Source organism: Achroia grisella, unplaced genomic scaffold (genome assembly GCF_030625045.1).
Source record: "Achroia grisella isolate CSIRO2021 unplaced genomic scaffold, CSIRO_AGI_Agris_v1 utg567, whole genome shotgun sequence".
NCBI classification, from domain to species: domain Eukaryota; kingdom Metazoa; phylum Arthropoda; class Insecta; order Lepidoptera; family Pyralidae; genus Achroia; species Achroia grisella.
In genome coordinates, this window is record NW_026712947.1 from 1220077 (window position 1) to 1239162 (window position 19086).

At 33.8% G+C, this 19086-nt stretch overlaps 1 protein-coding gene across 1 annotated transcript; it reads left to right on the forward strand.

Moving 5' to 3' along the window:
* Positions 1-17872: 17872 nt before the first annotated feature.
* On the forward strand, positions 17873-18425 carry LOC131848712 (protein atonal-like). The gene has a single exon (XM_059198648.1). It carries the CDS (start codon positions 17920-17922, stop codon positions 18394-18396), a length of 477 nt encoding a protein of 158 aa, XP_059054631.1. The 5' UTR covers positions 17873-17919; the 3' UTR covers positions 18397-18425.
* The last annotated feature ends 661 nt before the right edge of the window (positions 18426-19086 follow it).

A 19086-nucleotide genomic window follows, 5' to 3' on the forward strand; every position in this document is an offset into this window, starting at 1 on the left:
TTATGTTCGTCATTACCCCAAAAGATCATTATTACCCAAAATACTTAATATTTAAATTCAACGTTGGTATTTGTTTGTTGTTTTTACAAAATGTACCATAATTTTATAATTACACTAGCAACTTTGTGGCAGGTTTGCAGACTTTTTAGCGATTTGCGTTTTAAGGCTTTATAGAATTGCAATTATATTAGGGGCTAGCTGTACACGCGACTTCGATCGCGTGGAATGTAACTTTATTTTATAAAATAAAGTTAGCCTAAGTTACTTCTTTTTACATAAACTACCTGCCAATAAAAGTCCCGTCAAAATCGGTCCAGCCATTACAGAGATTAGTCGGAACAGACAGACAGACAGACAGATAAAAATTGTAAAATATTTTATTTTGGTGTAGGTATGTACCGTTTTTGTATACATAATATGCCATATTATGTATACAAAAACGGTACATACACATTTGTAATATTAAAATAATCGTTTTTTATGTGACACTCCAATTTTATTAATATTATTTATTTATTTACTTAATATTATTATAAATATATTTTTTTTTTATACAATATCGCAAACAAGTATACGGACCATCTGATGGTAAATCGATACCGTCGCCTATGGACGCCTGAGACACCACGGATAATACGTATAGCAATATTGGTCCATATTATATATACCTTAAGGACTAACATATATAGAAAATAAAACAACATTAATATAGACTTTGTGGTACAATCAGTATGACCTTCCATTATACCTTTCGGCCAGTAATCTTCCTTCATGAAGATAGCGTTACCGGAGACCCGGATCACTTACGCTTTGTTTTTTTTTGAGCCCGGTATGAGCACGAGCAAACATGTCACCTGTATGAGATTGACTACCCTTATAATTTGACTTAATGAGGCTAAGAAGCCGGAAACTCTTGCTTCTTATGATGCCCTGGCTAAAACTATTATTTATAAGTGAAAACAGATTAACAATACATAAGTGTAACACTACATACAAGCGAAAACTTTTTATGATTAAATTTCATATTTAAGTATTAAATCTATTATATACTTTAATATAATATTTTATGTATAATATATGTGTAATTATGAAAATATGTATAATATAATATATATCCCTGCAGTGAAAACTTCTATTAAAAACTTACCCTATATCAAATCGCAGCGGGAGCCTAAGATAAATCTTAAAATAAATCAAAATATACCTACGTTAAAAATACTGTGAAATAAATAAAAGGTGAAAAAAAAGTACATACATAGAAGAAAGTATTAGGTAGCGAACAAATGATAACAGGCCCCAATATGGCAACTGAAATGAACATCTTAGAGTTTAGAGTTTACAGTGAGTAGGAGTTTTGAGACATTCATCAGTTTTGGCGTGAAAGCGAGACAGATAGAGTTACTTTCGCATTTATAATATTAGTAAGAAGTAAGGATAACACGCCTATATCCCATTTGATCAGTCATACTCGTGAACGGGTGCTGCTTGTGGCGAATGGTCTTTTCGGGTTACGAACACTGATTAGACTATTTGTTTTTGCAATAGCATATGCTGGTGGTCACTCTATTCACCCAAATTTGAATTTGAAAATGAATCTGTATTATTGTAAATATGTATAACATTTATTTGAAAACAATACAAGCTGAGTTTCTTATCAGTTCTTTTTATCTTGAAATTATTCCGAACTGACGGTAGATTTGACATATCATAAGAGTCTGTAATAGACCTACATGAATAAAGATATTTTCAATTTGGTATTCTTCCAATGTTTGAATTTTTCTCTGATAGAGAAAATTTCACTGGAACTATATCTTCTTTTACTACTTGAAGGCTATTTATATTAAACAGTAAACCTCTACCTGTATTATTGTAAACATGTAAAATATTTATTTGAAAAGAATACGCCCAGTTTCTTGTCAGTTCTTCTTATCTCGAAATCATACCCAACTAACAGTAGATTTGACATATCATAAGAGTCTGTAATAGATCTACATGTTTTGAATTTTTGATTTGAGTTTTGATTTGCTATAAATAACGGAATACCATATTAACAATTGCAATGTAACATTTTATCAACACAAATAAAACGGCTACCTAAAATATCGCTTCAAAAAGAATCATTTGCCAACAGTTATCATTAACTCAGTATCAATACTGCCCTTGAATGAAAAAAGCTATTGAACGGAATAAAAAGCCGTTTTTTTGAGATATTACCTCTTTTATCCCGGCATCGCGTGATCTTTGTATCTTTAAAAAGAAATTCAATAAATGTATTCCTTTCATTAATACGCTGTTTTTTTTATACCTTGTGGCAAGGGCATGGACGTGATTGTTTCTTTTTTTCGAGTTAAGGTCAGTTTTTTAACATAATATATGATCATAAACAAAAAAGTAGGTACTACGTATCTATACTAATATTATTAAGCTGAAGTGTTTGTTTGTATGAACGCGCTAATCTCAAGAATTTTTAGTTGGATTTGATAGTTCATTTGTCAAAGAAAGCTTTAAGCTACATATATAATATTATTATATTATATGTATCATAACAAACATCGTAACAAAGTCGCTGTCGTTGTCTGTCCGTCCCTATGTATGCTTAAATCTTTAAAACTACGTAACGGATTTTGAAGAGGTTTTTTTAATAGATAGAATTATTAAAGAGGAAGGTTTATATGTATATATAGTTAGTATAGCATAATTGCAGCGGTACATCATACTTCAGTCCTGCGAAATATCAAACCGTAATTATTTTTGTATCGTTTTGACTTTGTAACTAGAAACACTTAGATTTAGGTAATCACTTACCATCAGGCGAGTCGGAAACTTAGTCCCCTATGCTATAAAAAAGGACAAAGATTTCCATGCAAGACCACGTGGAGGTCGACCGTAAATTCCTAGGAATGTTGACTTTAGTCCCATTTCTACCACTTAGGTTTATGTATGTAACATTATCTTTTTAAAAAAAAAAAGATTTTATTAATCATCTTTATTTATCTCAAATTTAAAAAAATTTAAAAGTAGTGAAGGAGACAAAACGGTTTATAACTCAAGAGCACTGCCCCAGTGAGTCCACCCTCTCTGCTATTCTGTTATAGCCTTTACCAGTAAATTAATACAATAAGAGATAAGCGATCGACGATACTAACAAGGTAAACTTAAAAATTGACAATAACTTACCAAGATTATAAACTAATAAAATTGGACAATAACAGACCTACAAAAATATAATAATGTTTATATACATATGTATATAAACATTATTGTGGTTTAAGTAGTCACCATCAAGTGAGCCACAAACACGTTTGTCTCCTATGCTATAAAAATATATGCTATAAAATTATTAAGAAATAAGATATCAATTTTGAAAAGTCAACATTTGTGCTACTGACGTGTTCGAAATTGGAGTTGCTAATCCTCAAATTGCTATAACTATATCCGATTTTAGCAACTGTTGTAAATTTTTTAGTCGATAAGACAATTCGATGCACAGAATGGTTAAGGGTTAACGTTAGGTATGAGATTATTGAAAGTCTATAAGGGGGCATCTATAAATCATGTTTATGGAGGACAAAGTGTGACATTGTATGACAATATAAGGGGCATCTGGAAATTATGTCACATAGTTATGGAGAACAAAGTGTGACATTGTATGACAATATAAGGTGGCATCTGGAAATTATGTCACACGTTAAGGATAGATGTAATCTAGAAGAGAGATACCACCCATAGGATTGCGCTTAGCATTTTGTGACGTCACACGATTTCGACCTTCGACCGAGTGGATATATTTTATATACTCCTAAAAGTCCAGCTGTTTTAGAGATTAGCAGGAAAAAACAGAGAAATACACTTTTTTTTAAACTAGTCTATTGATGCAAATGCCATATATACTTTCATATTCGTTAGGTGTAACCTGTTAATATGAAAATACAAACTGATATTTTTTTAATTTATTTCGGCCAACATTCAGTATCATCTTGTACATAAGACTTATGAATATGACCAAAGAGCTGGCTTGACTTGAGCTGGCTGGCTGACCATGGACAAAGAATTAGTCTAGCTATTCAAAGAGGGAACGCTGAACACAGAACTTCACAGATACGATATCTATAAAATCTCCGATGAGGGGAAGAGGTCAGCCGTTCGAAAGGACCCTTCCATCGGAGTGGCAGGACAATTATTCAGGATATGTAAAGTAGACCGGCTGTGAACTGATCTAGCAAGTTGCATCTGCTTTTCGGAATGTATTTGTCACGGGAATTTGAATCGTATGTTTCATATTTCATATTGTTTTATTCACAAATGTAACAAATTTCGTTACACGTCAATAGTAATTACATTTTTTTTAAGATATTTATGTCACAATTACAATTTTAAGTATTCAAAAGAAACAAAGACAAAGAATTAGTCTAGCTATTCAAAGAGGGAACGCTGCCAGTATCTTCGGAACGTTGTCTAAAGGGCTTTTAATAATATATTTTAGTCATCATATTATATTTTTTTAAGCTTTTTAATTTTAGATTCTTAAGAATATTATACAAGAAATTTTAGCGAACGTGTCATCCACTTGGTTAAGTATTTTAATTTAATTTATTTATATTGACAAAATTAAAAATATTATAATTAATTCAAACGGAATGTTTTGTGTCCCAGCTGTGACTGAGAGAGGAGGGAAAATTTATTGAAATCTTATGAATGCGCCCTAACAAAAACGTAACTTTATTTGTCTATGCTCGTTCACGAGGTGTGAATTATGCCCGGAGGCAAAAATCATCACTTTCGTTTTCATCAAACATGCGTATAATCATAATTTTATATCATTAAAATAATCGGCGACCAGACCGACGCCATTGTTTTACGAAATCGATGAAATAGTAAATAACGCCTTCGAGCATGGACCTGTTATTGATTTTTTACTATAAATCTATGAATATTTTAAGTTTTTTGTTCAAAAAGGCACAAGTCATAATCATTACAATAGAGTAGAATAGAAAAGAAAATCATTTATTCAAATAAACTTAATTTAAGCACTTTTGAATAGTCATAACAATTCCTTTTATCTACCGATCGTTCAGAAAGCTGTCTTATCACAAGAAGAACGAGCAAGAAATTTGTGTGTTGCTCTTTTAAATAATCCTTGTAAGTTTACATTTACAAGTCGAAACGTGTGAATACAAATTAGCAACCAGCACTAATTTTTTTGGGTCAAATATAAATATACAATAAGATTAAATCAGTCGTAGTGATAAGAAAAAAGTAAAAACTTTGTACTCCTTTTTACGACAATCGCGTGAACGTAGCAATATGACATTTCGCACACTTATAGATCCCCCGTCCAATTCAAACGGGGATCGATATTTCGATGGCCTGAGCCGAGGTTCGAACCCCTAGTGGTGCCCTCAGACTAAAGTCGTATCCGTCAGGCAGGAGTTGGCCTTCAGCCGCCCCATAAGTCCTTCCGCGGGTTTGGAGTGCCATCTGCACTCGCCCCCTAACGTCCGGTGAAGCTGTACCTAAAGGTCAGCTGCGGCCAACAGCATTAGAGAGTTCCGAAAATATATATATATATATAGTTTATACAGAGAAAGGAGTACAGAATGCTAATATACTTTTTTTTACGCATAAAAAATACACTGAATCAATAAAAAAAAACATTGCACATACTATCGTGTATTTGACACACATATGCATATATACTCTTTTGTTTATTGTTAAAGTCTGTGGTCAAATTGAGAATAGATTTATACTGTTTGTCTTCAATATTAGATACTAGCTACTCGCCCCGGCTTCGCACGGGTGTACATGTATTATATATATAACTCAAAGGTGACTGACATAGTGATCTATCAACGCACAGCTCAAAACCACTGGACGGATCGAGCTGAAATTTGGCATGCAGGTAGATGTTATGACATAGGCATCCGCTAAGAAAGGATTTTGATTAATTCTACCCCCAAGGGGATAAAATAGGGGATGAAAGTTTGAATGAAACTTTGTCAATTTTAAACCGATCGAACTGAGACTTTGCATGGATAAAGCTACTATGACGTAGGCATCCCCTAAGAAAAGTTTTTGATAAATTCCAACCCTAAGGGGATAGAAAACTTCCTCTTGAATTACTCTATCTATTTAAAAAAACGCTTCAAAATCCGTTGCGTAGTTTTAAGGAATTGGGTCGCATTTTTTAAATCCCCGAATAGTGGAAAAGTTTTAAGCTAGAAGCTTTTATTGTATGTATAAATTATGTAATATATATGTGCCTGTATGTGGTATAAAAAAAATCAGACACTGCCAAAAAAGTAAGTCATTTAGTAACAATAACTTGCCAATCTCCTTACACTGAACTGACATACATATTTACAAAGATATTCCCAATTAATATAATAACTTGCTCCCGTTTTCATGGTTGTATGCCCTCATACAAAGCATCAAAAGGCTTGTATTGATGTTAAACAACCTCGTTGCAAAAGATTGAATGAAACGAATTAGTTTAAAACGTTTAAACGCAGGTACCTACTCGTATATACAATTTAAGTTTTAAGTCGTTTCATTTTAACACTAAACTTGATGTAACCAATGTTTTTTATTTCATACATAAGTCCTCGGCTTGTTCTATACTATAACACGCATCTATCAATATCTATACATATAAATAAAATTGGAGTGTCTGTTTGTAATATTGAAATAACCGTTTTTTTACTACATGCATATGAATATAAATACGGTACATACACCAAAATAACATTTTTTACAATTTTTGTCTGTATGTCTGTTTGTTCCGGCTAATCTCTGAAATGGGTGGACCGATTTTGACTGGACTTTTTTTAGCAGTTATCTGACGTACTAAGGAGTACTTACTTAGGCTACTTTAATTTTAGAAAATAAAGTTAAATTCCACCCGTAGGAAGTCGCGTGTACAGCTAGTTATACATATAAACCTTCCTCTTGAATCACTCTATCTATTACTCGTAATTTAATAGATATACGTTAATTGACAGCGGCGACGAATTTTGTTTATTTTATATATATTATACTATGCAAAATTATAATTGCATATTTTGATTTTCCTGATTTTATTCTGTTTGGTAGTTTTTATTGCACAAAAATTGAGTTTGTTGCAGTTTCAATTTGATAGCCTCGGTGGTCTAGCGGTAAAAGACACCGCTTGTCTTCCAATGGTCGCGGGTTCGATTCCTCGCACGGCATAAACATTCATGAGTATAATTGTATGTATCGGTCTAGGTGTATTCTACATATAATATTTATGTATTTACGAAAAAAATAGAATATCTATGTATTTATATCAGTTATCTAGTGCCCATAATACAAGCTTTAGGTAGCTTAACTTGGGTCTAGATGGCGCTGTGTGAATTGTCCAGGGTTATTTATTTGTTATTCTATGTCGATTGTATTTATATCCAGTTGTTGTTTAGTATCTATATCACAAGCTCTGCTTAGCTTGGGATTAGATGGCGCTGTGTGAATTGTCCAGGGTTATTATTTTTTTTTTTTATACCACTTAGGTGGCAAACAAGCATACGGCCCATCTGATGGTAAACGGCTACCGTAGCCTATGGACGCCTGAAACACCAGGGGTGTCACATGCGCGTTGCCGACCCTTAAGAAACCTTAATATACCCTTCTTGAAAACCCCCATGCTGTAGTCTCTCGAGAAAACCTCGGCAGGTAGTTCATTCCACAATCTAAGTGTACGCGGGAGGAAGCTCCTCTGAAACCGCACTGTCCGAGACCACTTAGGTTCCAGCGTGTGGGGATGAATTCCCTGTCGATGGCGAGCGGTGCGATGGTAAAAGGTAGCCGTAGGCATCATGTCAAACAATTCATCAGAACACAGTCCATTGTATATTCGGTAGAACACACAAAGCGATTATTATTAGTGCTAAGTGTTAGTGAAGTGTATTTTAGGCGATTTACAACACTTAACTCGAGCTTGAACTGTATCCCCGCGCGCCTTCTCAAGAGAGGTGGGGTGGACACCCCAAAATAAAAGCGAAGGGGCCCGCAAACTAAAGCCCCCCTCCGATCGATCCCCCGTCCAATTCAAACGGGGATCGAAATTACGACGGCCTGAGCCGAGGTTCGAACCCCTAGTGGTGCCCTCAGACTAAAGTCGTATCCGTCGGGCAGGAGTTGGCCTTCAGCCGCTCCATAAGTCCTTCCGCGGGTTTGGAGTGCCATCTGCACTCGCCCCATAACGTCCGGTGAAGCTGTAAAGGCCAGCTACGGCCAACAGCATTAGAGTAGTCCGAAAAAAAAAAAAAACTAAAGCGGGCCACGCCGCCGGAGTTGCGGTGGACCGACATTTGATCCCACGACTCCGGCTATAGATGTTTTTAGTGAGTAGGAGTCTCACAGTACCCGCGGGCTTCCCCCAGGGCCGGCGGGTCTCCATGAGGGATTTTCTCCAAGTAAAAAAAAAAGTTACGACAGTCTTGTGACATCCGTATTTATGTCACAAGACTCATGTTTTCTATACCTTCCAATGAATTTATATAACTGTTACTACCATTATTTTTATTGTAGTCATTCGTTGTAAATTCTACCGTACGTTATGTACTTACCTACTTGTTGCTATTGTGGTCACGGTAAATTCTACCATACATTATATACCGTTCAAATAACATTGCGTGATTCGCATCACGACATTCCTTAGAAATGGTACAATAATATGACCATTAAAAATGACCACTCACAGAGAATTTATACTTGGTATTACTCAAATGAAATTCAAAATAACTTTATTCATGTAGATCTATTACATGCTCTTATGATATGTCAAATATAATATAATGTGATGATGATAACGACCTCGGTGGTCTAGCGGTCTAGCGCACCGCTTTACGTCCGATGGTCGCGGGTTCGATTCCTCGCACGGCACAAACATTTGTATTCATGAGCATGATTGTTTGTATCGGTCTGGGTGTTTTCTATGTATAGTATGTATCAGGGATGTTATGGATATGAAATTTCGGATACGGATAGGTTTCGGATATAGGAATGATTATTATACCGGATACGGATGCGGATATGAAATTATTTCGGATTATCCGTTAGTTTCGGATAATTTCGGTTACAGATATTATTTTTTTAAAGAATTTCTACAGTAAAATACAAATAGTTAATAAAATGGTTACATAACGTGTCTCAATTAGGCTCCGCCCCTATTCGATATTATTCGAAACTTTTATTTCGGATTCGGTTACGGTTACGGATCTCCCGAACATCCCTGATTTGTATGTATTTACGAAAAAAAAATATCTATGTACTTGTATCGATTATCTAGTAACCATAACACAAGCTTCAGCTAGCTTAACTTGGGACTAGATGGCGCTGTGTGAATTGTCCTGAGATTATTATTATTATTAATACAATATCTTATGAAAAATCAGCTTTTTATTCCGTTCAATAACTTTTTTTATTCAAGGGCAGTATTGATACTGAGTTAATGATAACTGTTGGCAAATGATTCTTTTTGAAGCGATATTTTAGGTAGCCGTTTTATTTGTGTTGATAAAATGTTACATTGCAATTGTTAATATGCTATTCCGTTATTTATGGCAAATCAACTCAAATCAAAAATTCAAAACATGTAGATCTATTACAGACTCTTATGATATGTCAAATCTACTGTCAGTTGGGAATGATTTCGAGATAAGGAGAACTGACAAGAAACTGGGCGTATTCTTTTCAAATAAATATTTTACATGTTTACAATAATACAGGTAGAGGTTTACTGTTTAATATAAATAGCCTTCAAGTAGTAAAAGAAGATATAGTTCCAGTGAAATTTTCTCTATCAGAGAAAAAGTCAAACATTGAAAGAGTACCAAATTAAAAATATCTTTATTCATGTAGGTCTATTACAGACTCTTATGATATGTCAAATCTACCGTCAGTTCGAAATGATATCGAGATGAGTAGAACTGATAAGAAACTCAGCTCGTATTGTTTTCAAATAAATGTTTAAATACATGTTTACAATAATATAGATTCATTTTTATATTCAAATTTGGGTGAATAGGGTGACCACCAGCATATGCTATGGCAAAAGCAAATAGTCTGATCTAATAAATATGGCAAAAGCAAAAGCAAACAGACCAGTCCCCACAAGTCAGTCAGCGGACGAAATTGCGGGAAGCTAGTGTGAAATAAAAATAAATTATTATTATTATTATTATTATATAATTTTCTCCTACGATATACCACACAAGTCGAGATGACACATCAGGAAATGACATATTATTTGAAACCGGAAATTTTTACGTCATATTTGGTAGCAAATTAAGCCTGAACGACACCAAACAGTTTAGCGAAATTACAGGGAGCCGATAGGAAAGCTGTTATATTTGACGCCTATGTGGTTTTTTTATAGCCACCCCGTGGGAGGTATAACTACCGTAAAGAATTGGTAGCCAGACACATCTTTTTTACACGTCAAACTCGTGAATGGTAGGCTAATTATGTAACACGATATGAAATTGTTTCTGTTGAAGTTGTGATGCAATATAAAATCATTTCTATTTAAAAATTGCGATCAAGTAAGATCGAATGACGGCAGCATAAATCATTTCTATCGATAAAATACTACTATGAAGTTGCAGCGGAATATTGTTAATCCGACCAATTTAAAAAGTCAGTACATTAGATAGCTTATACCTTTAGAGGGATACATTTTAAATTATTGGGTTAATACACTAGTTGGTTGATTTGAAACAATTTTTATTGCGTTCGAAAATTACAAAACAAACTGCAGCGTTCACTAGTTATTTTATTTTTATTTTATTAATAGACATTTAATAAAATAAAATAAAGAAAGTCTATTCTATTCCAATGAAAACCTAAGATTTATAATTTTGAATATAAAAGCATATTTTATACAAATTATTTATAATCATTAATAATATTAATCTAACCTACAAATTATTTTTTCTTTTCTTCTATAGATACCTAGGTAGGTACGTAGGTATCCATATAAATTTAAAATCTTTCTAAATTTGTACGTAAAATCTATTACTTTAAACAAATCACAGAGCACCGTATTCATTGAAATAGTTTTTTAATTATATTAATATCATAAACAACCCTAATTTTATATTAAACATTTACTCTAGTTGATACAACTTTTTTTTATTAATTTGATATGCATGTAGTAAAAAACTGTTATTTCAATATAACAAACAGACTCTCCAATTTTATTTATATGTATAGATTTAATTTCTTCTTAGTATGTATTCGAGATCGTAATAAAAAAAATTACCTGTTCTAAAGTTTCGACGTTATAACTTAATTTCAACACTATAAAATTAAAGGAGTACAGTTAACCATCGGAAGTTAACCGGAACGGATCTGTATCTCCGAACTAACGGTTTCAACCCTTAACTGCCGGATACAGTTACGTGGACCTATTTTTTTTTTTTACATATAAATCTTCACGGTTCACGTACTTCAGTGTCATGTTACAAGTTGAGATGTGGTGTAGTTATTAAATACTATTGATTCAATTCAGGCTAGTAGGCCCATATTAATAATAATAATAATCTCAGGACAATTCACACAGCGCCATCTAGACACAAGTTAAGCTAGCTAAAGCTTGTGTTATGGGTACTAGATAACTGATACAAATACATAGATTTTTTTCGTAAATACATACATATTATACATACAAAACACCCAGACCGATACAAACAATCATACTCATGAATACAAATGTTTGTGCCGTGCGAGGAATCGAACCCGCGACCATCGGACGTAAAGCGGTGTGCTAGACCGTTAGACCACCGAGGTCGACAATTAGGTAATTGGCTAATCTTTGAAATGGCTGAACCGATTTTGACGGGACTTTTTTGGCAGGTAGCTGATGTAATAAGGAGTAACTTAGGCTACTTTTATTTTAGATAAATAAAGTTAAATTCCACGCGGACAAAGTCGCGAGTACAGCTAGTGTATACATATAAATCAAACAAAAGCGGATAATTTTAGGATTTGGTTCGTGTAAAAGTAAAGATCGCAGTGTGTGGCCCAGATTTAGTATTTTTTTTTTCAAATTATCATAATTCGATAACATAATAAAGGAGGCAGGTTAAGACTATCCTTTTGTTGTATGAATATCTATAACTAGCTGTTCCCGCGACTTCGTCCGCGTGGAATTTAACTTTATATTTCTAAAACAAAAGTAGCCTAAGTTACTCCTTATTACATCAGCTACTTGCCGAAAAAATTTCCTTCAAAATCGGTCCAGCCATTTCAGAGATTAGCAGGAGCCAACACAGACAGACAGACAGAAATTATAAAAAAATATATTTTGGTGTATGTACCGTATTTATATTCATATGCATGTAGTGAAAATCGGTTATTTCAGTATTACAAACAGACACTCCAATTTTATTTATACGTATAGATGATCGGTTATTTATTGCATTTCAGATAATGTAATCAGTCTTGATTGAATTCTGAGAAGCTGAAGGATAGGCTTGTATGAATGAAATGTAAGTTTAATTTATATTATCTGTGGTTTAATGTTTACACATTTAGGATTAACGATTTCATTTTGTGACTATACCATACGAGTAATAGAATAGAATAGAAATACTAAATGTATTTCTATCAAATATACTTACATTGAAGCACTTTTAAACAGTAATCATATATTTTTTTTAATCGACCGTTCATTAGGAAATCTGTCTCATCACAAGAAGAAGGAGCTACAAACTTGCGTGTTGCTCTTTTAAATAATTTATGTGACTTTTGATTTTTAAATTGAATTGAAGCACTTTTAAACAATCAACACTATTTTTTTTTAATCTACCGCTCATTAGGAATTATTATTATTATTATTGTTATTTTTATTCATACATTTTGTATTCTCGAATTTCTTCGCTTTTTTTTATATTAAAATTATCAGTGTTATAGTTTAGAGTTACGGGCAATACTGATTAAGTAATTCTAATATATTTAAGTTTTAGTTATTTTCTTATTTATTATTATTATTATATAATTTGTTACGAGTACAACCCCCCTAAGTCCATATAACTATCTACCTGTAGTTACACAATCAGCATGGATACAGCGATTGTTCTTGGAAAGTATGTCCCAATACTTTCCTACAGTTGTTTCCAACTCTAGTTTTAGTCGCGAACGCGAAAAGGTTAATTTTAGTATAAGACGAATCAATCTCGATTCCTAAATTGTAAGCAAGAATTAAATTAATTAATTAAATGAACTTTCTTTGTTTTAAAAAACCCATCACCGATCGTCAGAATGTAATTAGTTCATCAAAAATTTATTTAGTAGCAAATTATTATAACCCGTACGATTTTACACATGGTCTTATAGAGCCACAGTGGTCACATAAACCCCGGTCTATCTTTCTGTAGAGCGCGTAATCCGAGCTGAGAGAGGGTTAATGGCGCGTGAAAATGTTTAAAAAACAATATTCCTGATGAACCCCACTCACTGGTCACCTACTGTCTCAATGTTTAGACAATGTTGTAATCTTTACGTCTATACTAATATTATAAGGTAACATTTGATTGTTTGATTACATTGAATAAGCTCCGAAAGTATTGGACCTATATGAAAACTTCTTTTATATTCAAATTCAATTCAAAATTCAAAATATCTTTATTCATGTAGGTCTATTACAGACTCTTATGATATGTCAACTCTACCGTCAGTTCGGAATGATATCGAGATGAGAAGAACTGACAAGAAACTCAGCTCACATTATTTAAAAAAAAATTGTACATGTTAACAATAATACACAGTCATTTAAATTCAGATTTGGGAGAAAATTACCTCCAGCATATGCTATTGCAAAAAACAAAAAATCTAATCAGTGTTCGCAACCTGAACAGACCAGTCCCCACAAGCAGCGCCCGATCACGAGTATGACGGATGAGCCAGCCATCATTGCACTCAACCATATTAGAGGGAGCACATCGATCCGGCCCACCACGCCGCCACAAGTTTGAACTTTATAGCGAGCATGACTGTTTCAAGTTACTCCACTACGTCATTTATATTATTTACAGCATAGGCTGTACCAAAGACGGTTTTCACCCATCACATTCATTATCATCATCATCATCATCTCTGCCTGGAAGACGTCCACTGCTGGATAAAGGCCTCCCTTAAAGATCTCCACGACGATCGGTCCTGCGCGCTCGCATCCATCGCCTTCCAGCTTCCAGGTGGACCATCAATCTTGACCAGATCGATGGTCCACCTTGCTGGAGGCATTCCCCCTTTAAAATTATTTTAAGAAAAACACGGCATCTTGACGGCCTCGGTGATTTAGCGGTTTAGCACATCGCCTTACTTCCGATAGTCGCGGGTTCGATTGCTTGGATATTACAAACTTTTGTATTAATGAGTATGATTCTTTGATGAATGATGTCAGGTTAGATGACGTCCACGCTATGTACCCTGGATATGATTGCAGTCAATTTCTGTTGATTTCGTTGGACTAACTGACCTGACCTCATGATCATCTTATCATCCTCCACTGGTGCGCCAGCGTATACCGTTAACGCAGGCGGAGGTACCATTCCATCATCAACCATTAAAATTAATTTATACATATAAATAAAATTGGAGTGTCTGTTTGTAATATTGAAATAAGCGTCTTTTACTACATGCACATGAATATAAATACTGTACATACACCAATTACAATTTTTGTCCGTCTGTCTATCTGTTTGTTTGTTCTGTCTAATCTCTGAAATGGCTGGACCGATTTTGACGCGACTTTTTTTGGTAGGTAGCTGATGTAATAAGGAGTAACTTAGGCTACTTTTGTTTTAGAAAAATTCTTTTATTTTAGAAAATTATAGTTAAATTCCACGCGGATGTAGTCGCGGGAACAGGTAGTAAAAAATAAATACCAACAGAGTGTTAATTTTTTAATGAAAATTTGGACACAAATTTTACGCAAGGGTTGTGAAAAATGATTGGACCACCGGCACTACGATTCTGTGACAGTAAGTCAAAAATAATAAATATAGGATAAGGTAAATACTCGACTTAGTTACATCCGGTTATCACTACGTCATATCTGTGCTACATACATAGTATAAAACAAAGTCACTGTCGCCGTCCGTCCGTCCCTATGTATGCTTAAATCTTTAAAACTACGCAACGGATTTTGAAGCGGTTTTTTTTAATAGACAGAGTGATTCAAGAGAAAGGTTTATATGTATAATATATGTACACTGCGAAGCCGGGCGGGTCGCTAGCTAAGTAATAAAATAATAATTACCTAGAGCAATTCACACAGCGCCATCTAGTCTCAAACTAAGCTAAACTTGTGTTTGTAATTATGTACAAACTCAATAGAAGAGATGAGATTCTTGTCAGTTCTGCTTAGCTCGAAAACACTACGACCTGACGGTAAATTTGATATATCATAAGAATCTGTAATAGACCTACGTGAATAAATATTTTTTTTTTGGTACTAGACAACTAAATAATAAATATTATTATTAGTAATTATGTCTGCTTAAGACACAGCTATATCAAGCAAGTTAAAGAAAAAGTTGGAGTCGTGTCGTATCAACAGCTAAAGGGACTGATAGAAGATCGTGGAAGGTGGCGGGAGCTCCACCGATAAGAGCACAGCTCTTAAATTATGAATGAACATATAAATAATTTTTATTTGTGTTATGGGTACTAGATAACTGATACTATTTGAATCAGTTATCTAGTACCCATAACACAAGCTTTAGCTCGCTTAACTTGGGTCTAGATGGCACTGTGTGAATTGTCCTGAGATTATTATATATTATATACAACAATAATAACATTAATATATATGTATAACAATTATTATTGTTTTTATTATTATATATTCAATATATATTAAATCGTGTACTGTATTCAAAAGTTTTATTATTTGAATTTATAATGTCATATCAGAATCAATTAGTCGCTTCATGTAAAATCTGGGCCACCTACATCCATGCTTCTTAAGTTTCACCCGCCTTGGTACAGTGAAAACTATATCACGCGGGTTCGATTCCCGGCCACGCCCGGTGTCGTGTTGAGACTGGTTCGGAAAAGTTGAAGATGTTTTGCAGTAATTACGGTCAAAATTTCTATGAGATATAACTTTATTATAGTGTTTTACTATTTAACAATTTTGTGTTACATTTAATAAAAATGTAACTGAGTTTTTTTTTACATTTTTTTCATAAATTTACATGGGACTAACTATTATTGAAAGACTGTATCAGTGTAATAGAACCTAAAACAATTATTATTAGATATTTGTCTGGTTGTATGTGCGTTTGTGTCCGGTAATCTCAGGAACGGCTTAACCGATTTGCATGTGGTTTTCAGTAGTGTAATATAGTAACATTTACTTAAGATTTAATATTTCGTTTTGTCAATCGGTATAAAAATAAAAAAGTTACATGCGCACAGAGCCGCGGTTTCAGCTACTAGCTGAAGCTGAAAATTATTTTAGTTGGCTACATTTTGATATTCTAAAGTATAAGAATAAATAGATAAGAGATAGAATATTAAAGATTTTATTATATGTAAAATATATAAATATAAAGTATTTTATAAACAACTAGCTACCCACCCGGCTTCGCGCGGGTGTACATGTAAACCTGTCTCATGAGTCACTCTATCTACTGCTAAAAACTGCATTAAAATAGTAGTTTAAAAGAGAGCGGAAGCGATTTATTTTATACTATGGATTATAAAGGTGGATATAAATTTGAATAATTAATTGTATTATATCTTATAATTAAATTAATCAGTATCAATATTTGAAATAAAATAAGAATTTAACTTTTCAACCTTTAATATTCGAAAATAAAAGTAGCAATTAAAAGTGCAGCTAGTAAATTACTCTACAACATTAGCTATTTGCGAGTGAAAGTCCCGTGAAATCGGTCCAGCCGTCTCAGAGATTCGCAAGAACAAACAGACAATGTGTTTTTACATCAATATTATATTTTATTAATATTATAAACGCGAAAGGGCAATTCTGCGTGACAAAAACATCCATTCATACTCACAAATAGTTAGTTAGTAATAGTAGTTTTTGATTAAACTTTACAGTAATATATATAATAGCATATACGTCAGAATAATATATAGGCTATAAATTCCATGCGGATGAAACCGTGGGCACAGCCAGTATTGTGTATACTTTCATAAGCATTCGGTGATTAGATGTTATTTCAAATTACAAACAGACATTTCTATTTTATTTATTTGTATAGATTACGAAATAGACTCGAACTATATATCTATACATATGAATAAAATTGGAGTGTCTGTTTGTAATATTGGAATAACCGTTGTTTACTACATGCATATGAATATAAATTCGGTATATACACCAAAATATCATTTTATACAATTTTTGTCTGTCTGTCTGTTTGTTCCGGCTAATCTCTGAAATGGCTGCACCGATATTGACGGGACGTTTTTTGATGTAATAAGAAGTAACATATTCTACTTTTATTTTAGAAAAATAAAGTTAATATCCACGCGGACGAAGTCGCGAGTATAGCTAATATATATATAATTCACATTGTCATTTGTAACACTGCGGGGTCCAAAATATAACAAAGTAATAACCCAATTGTTAATCGAACTTACTAAAGCGAAAATACGTTCCAATGAAGTCGAATATTCTATCAAACAATACAATATCAACACGAACCGGGGCGGGGGGAGGCAATAATTAATGATGATTGGCCTTAAATTACCCTCTCGGAGCCTTTTTTCGTCCCACTCCCGCTCGCACGTAACCGTTCTTTCTATCCTTTCCCGCAAAACGGGACCCTATATAAGGAAAACAGGTAAGCGCGAATTTTAGACCCCTACGGGACGCACACCTGAGCACACCTGTATTACTTTCTTTATAATTTGATCGCGATCAGAATGGCAACCGAAACTTACGGCCATCGATTGTTGTATACCGAAAAAGATATGTTTTCCACTGACGTTATTATGGAATACGCGACTGAAGATTGCTATTTATCGTGGCCGAGGTCCCCTGACTCTGGTAGGTCCAGCTTGGAGCCTACACCTTCCATAGACGGCAGCATCAACCATGATTCTACTCACATCGCCTATAGAGGATTATCAGACGACATCGTTCTGGAAGACAGTGCTGAAGACGGAGAGATGGAAGGTTCCAGCAAGAGGAGAGGACGGGCGACCAGTGCAGCTGTATTGAGAAGAAGAAGATTAGCAGCTAACGCTCGTGAGAGGAGAAGAATGCAGAATCTGAATAAGGCTTTTGACAGGCTACGAGGACATCTGCCTTCCTTGGGTGCTGACCGGCAACTCTCCAAGTATGAAACTCTACAAATGGCACAAACATATATAGCGGCTCTATACGAACTTTTACAATAAATATAGGTACGTTATTAATAATAAATTATAGTGACAATAGTTGTTAGTTTATATAAAAATAAATATAATGTAATAATAAATTTTTATATTATATTTATTTAAATATAATTAATAAATGTTTTGCACAACAACTTGTTGAGAAACTTCTAAGAATTTCTTTATATTTATAAATATATATTCTAAATTCTTTTTAACTATTGCTTTGTGTCAAATTCGAAATTAGTACGAAATGGTTAAACTAGTTAATTAGCTAAAATAAGTTAGTACGTTTGGTGTTATTAACACCTTCAGCGCCAGTACCTAAGTCACCGTTTTAAAAAAAAAAACAATATTTTTTTTGTAAAATTACTGATTCCCAAATCATTCAAAACGGAAAAATGCGACAGGATGGTCTTTCATTTGTGTAATAGATGTACAGAGAACGTGTTCCTAAAGGATACACACGCGTTTACTAAGTAGAAAGATATTGTATTGTGTATATGTACATTTGAATACAGTGTTCCAGACACTGTGTGCATATGGTGCCTAAGGTGTTAATAATGAAAGGTTTATAGACATAGAACGTAATCTACAGCGCACCATTAGAAATTATAAATACAGGGATATTTATTACATTAGTACCATTTAATACTCAGCGTGTTACCAACTATGTTAATCTTATTACTTTAGGGGATTTGGTAAATGACATCA

What these genes read in the sequence shown, in the direction of transcription:
- LOC131848712 (XM_059198648.1), top strand. Translation starts at nt 17,920, where the DNA reads ATGGCAACCGAAACTTACGGCCATCGATTGTTGTATACCGAAAAAGAT.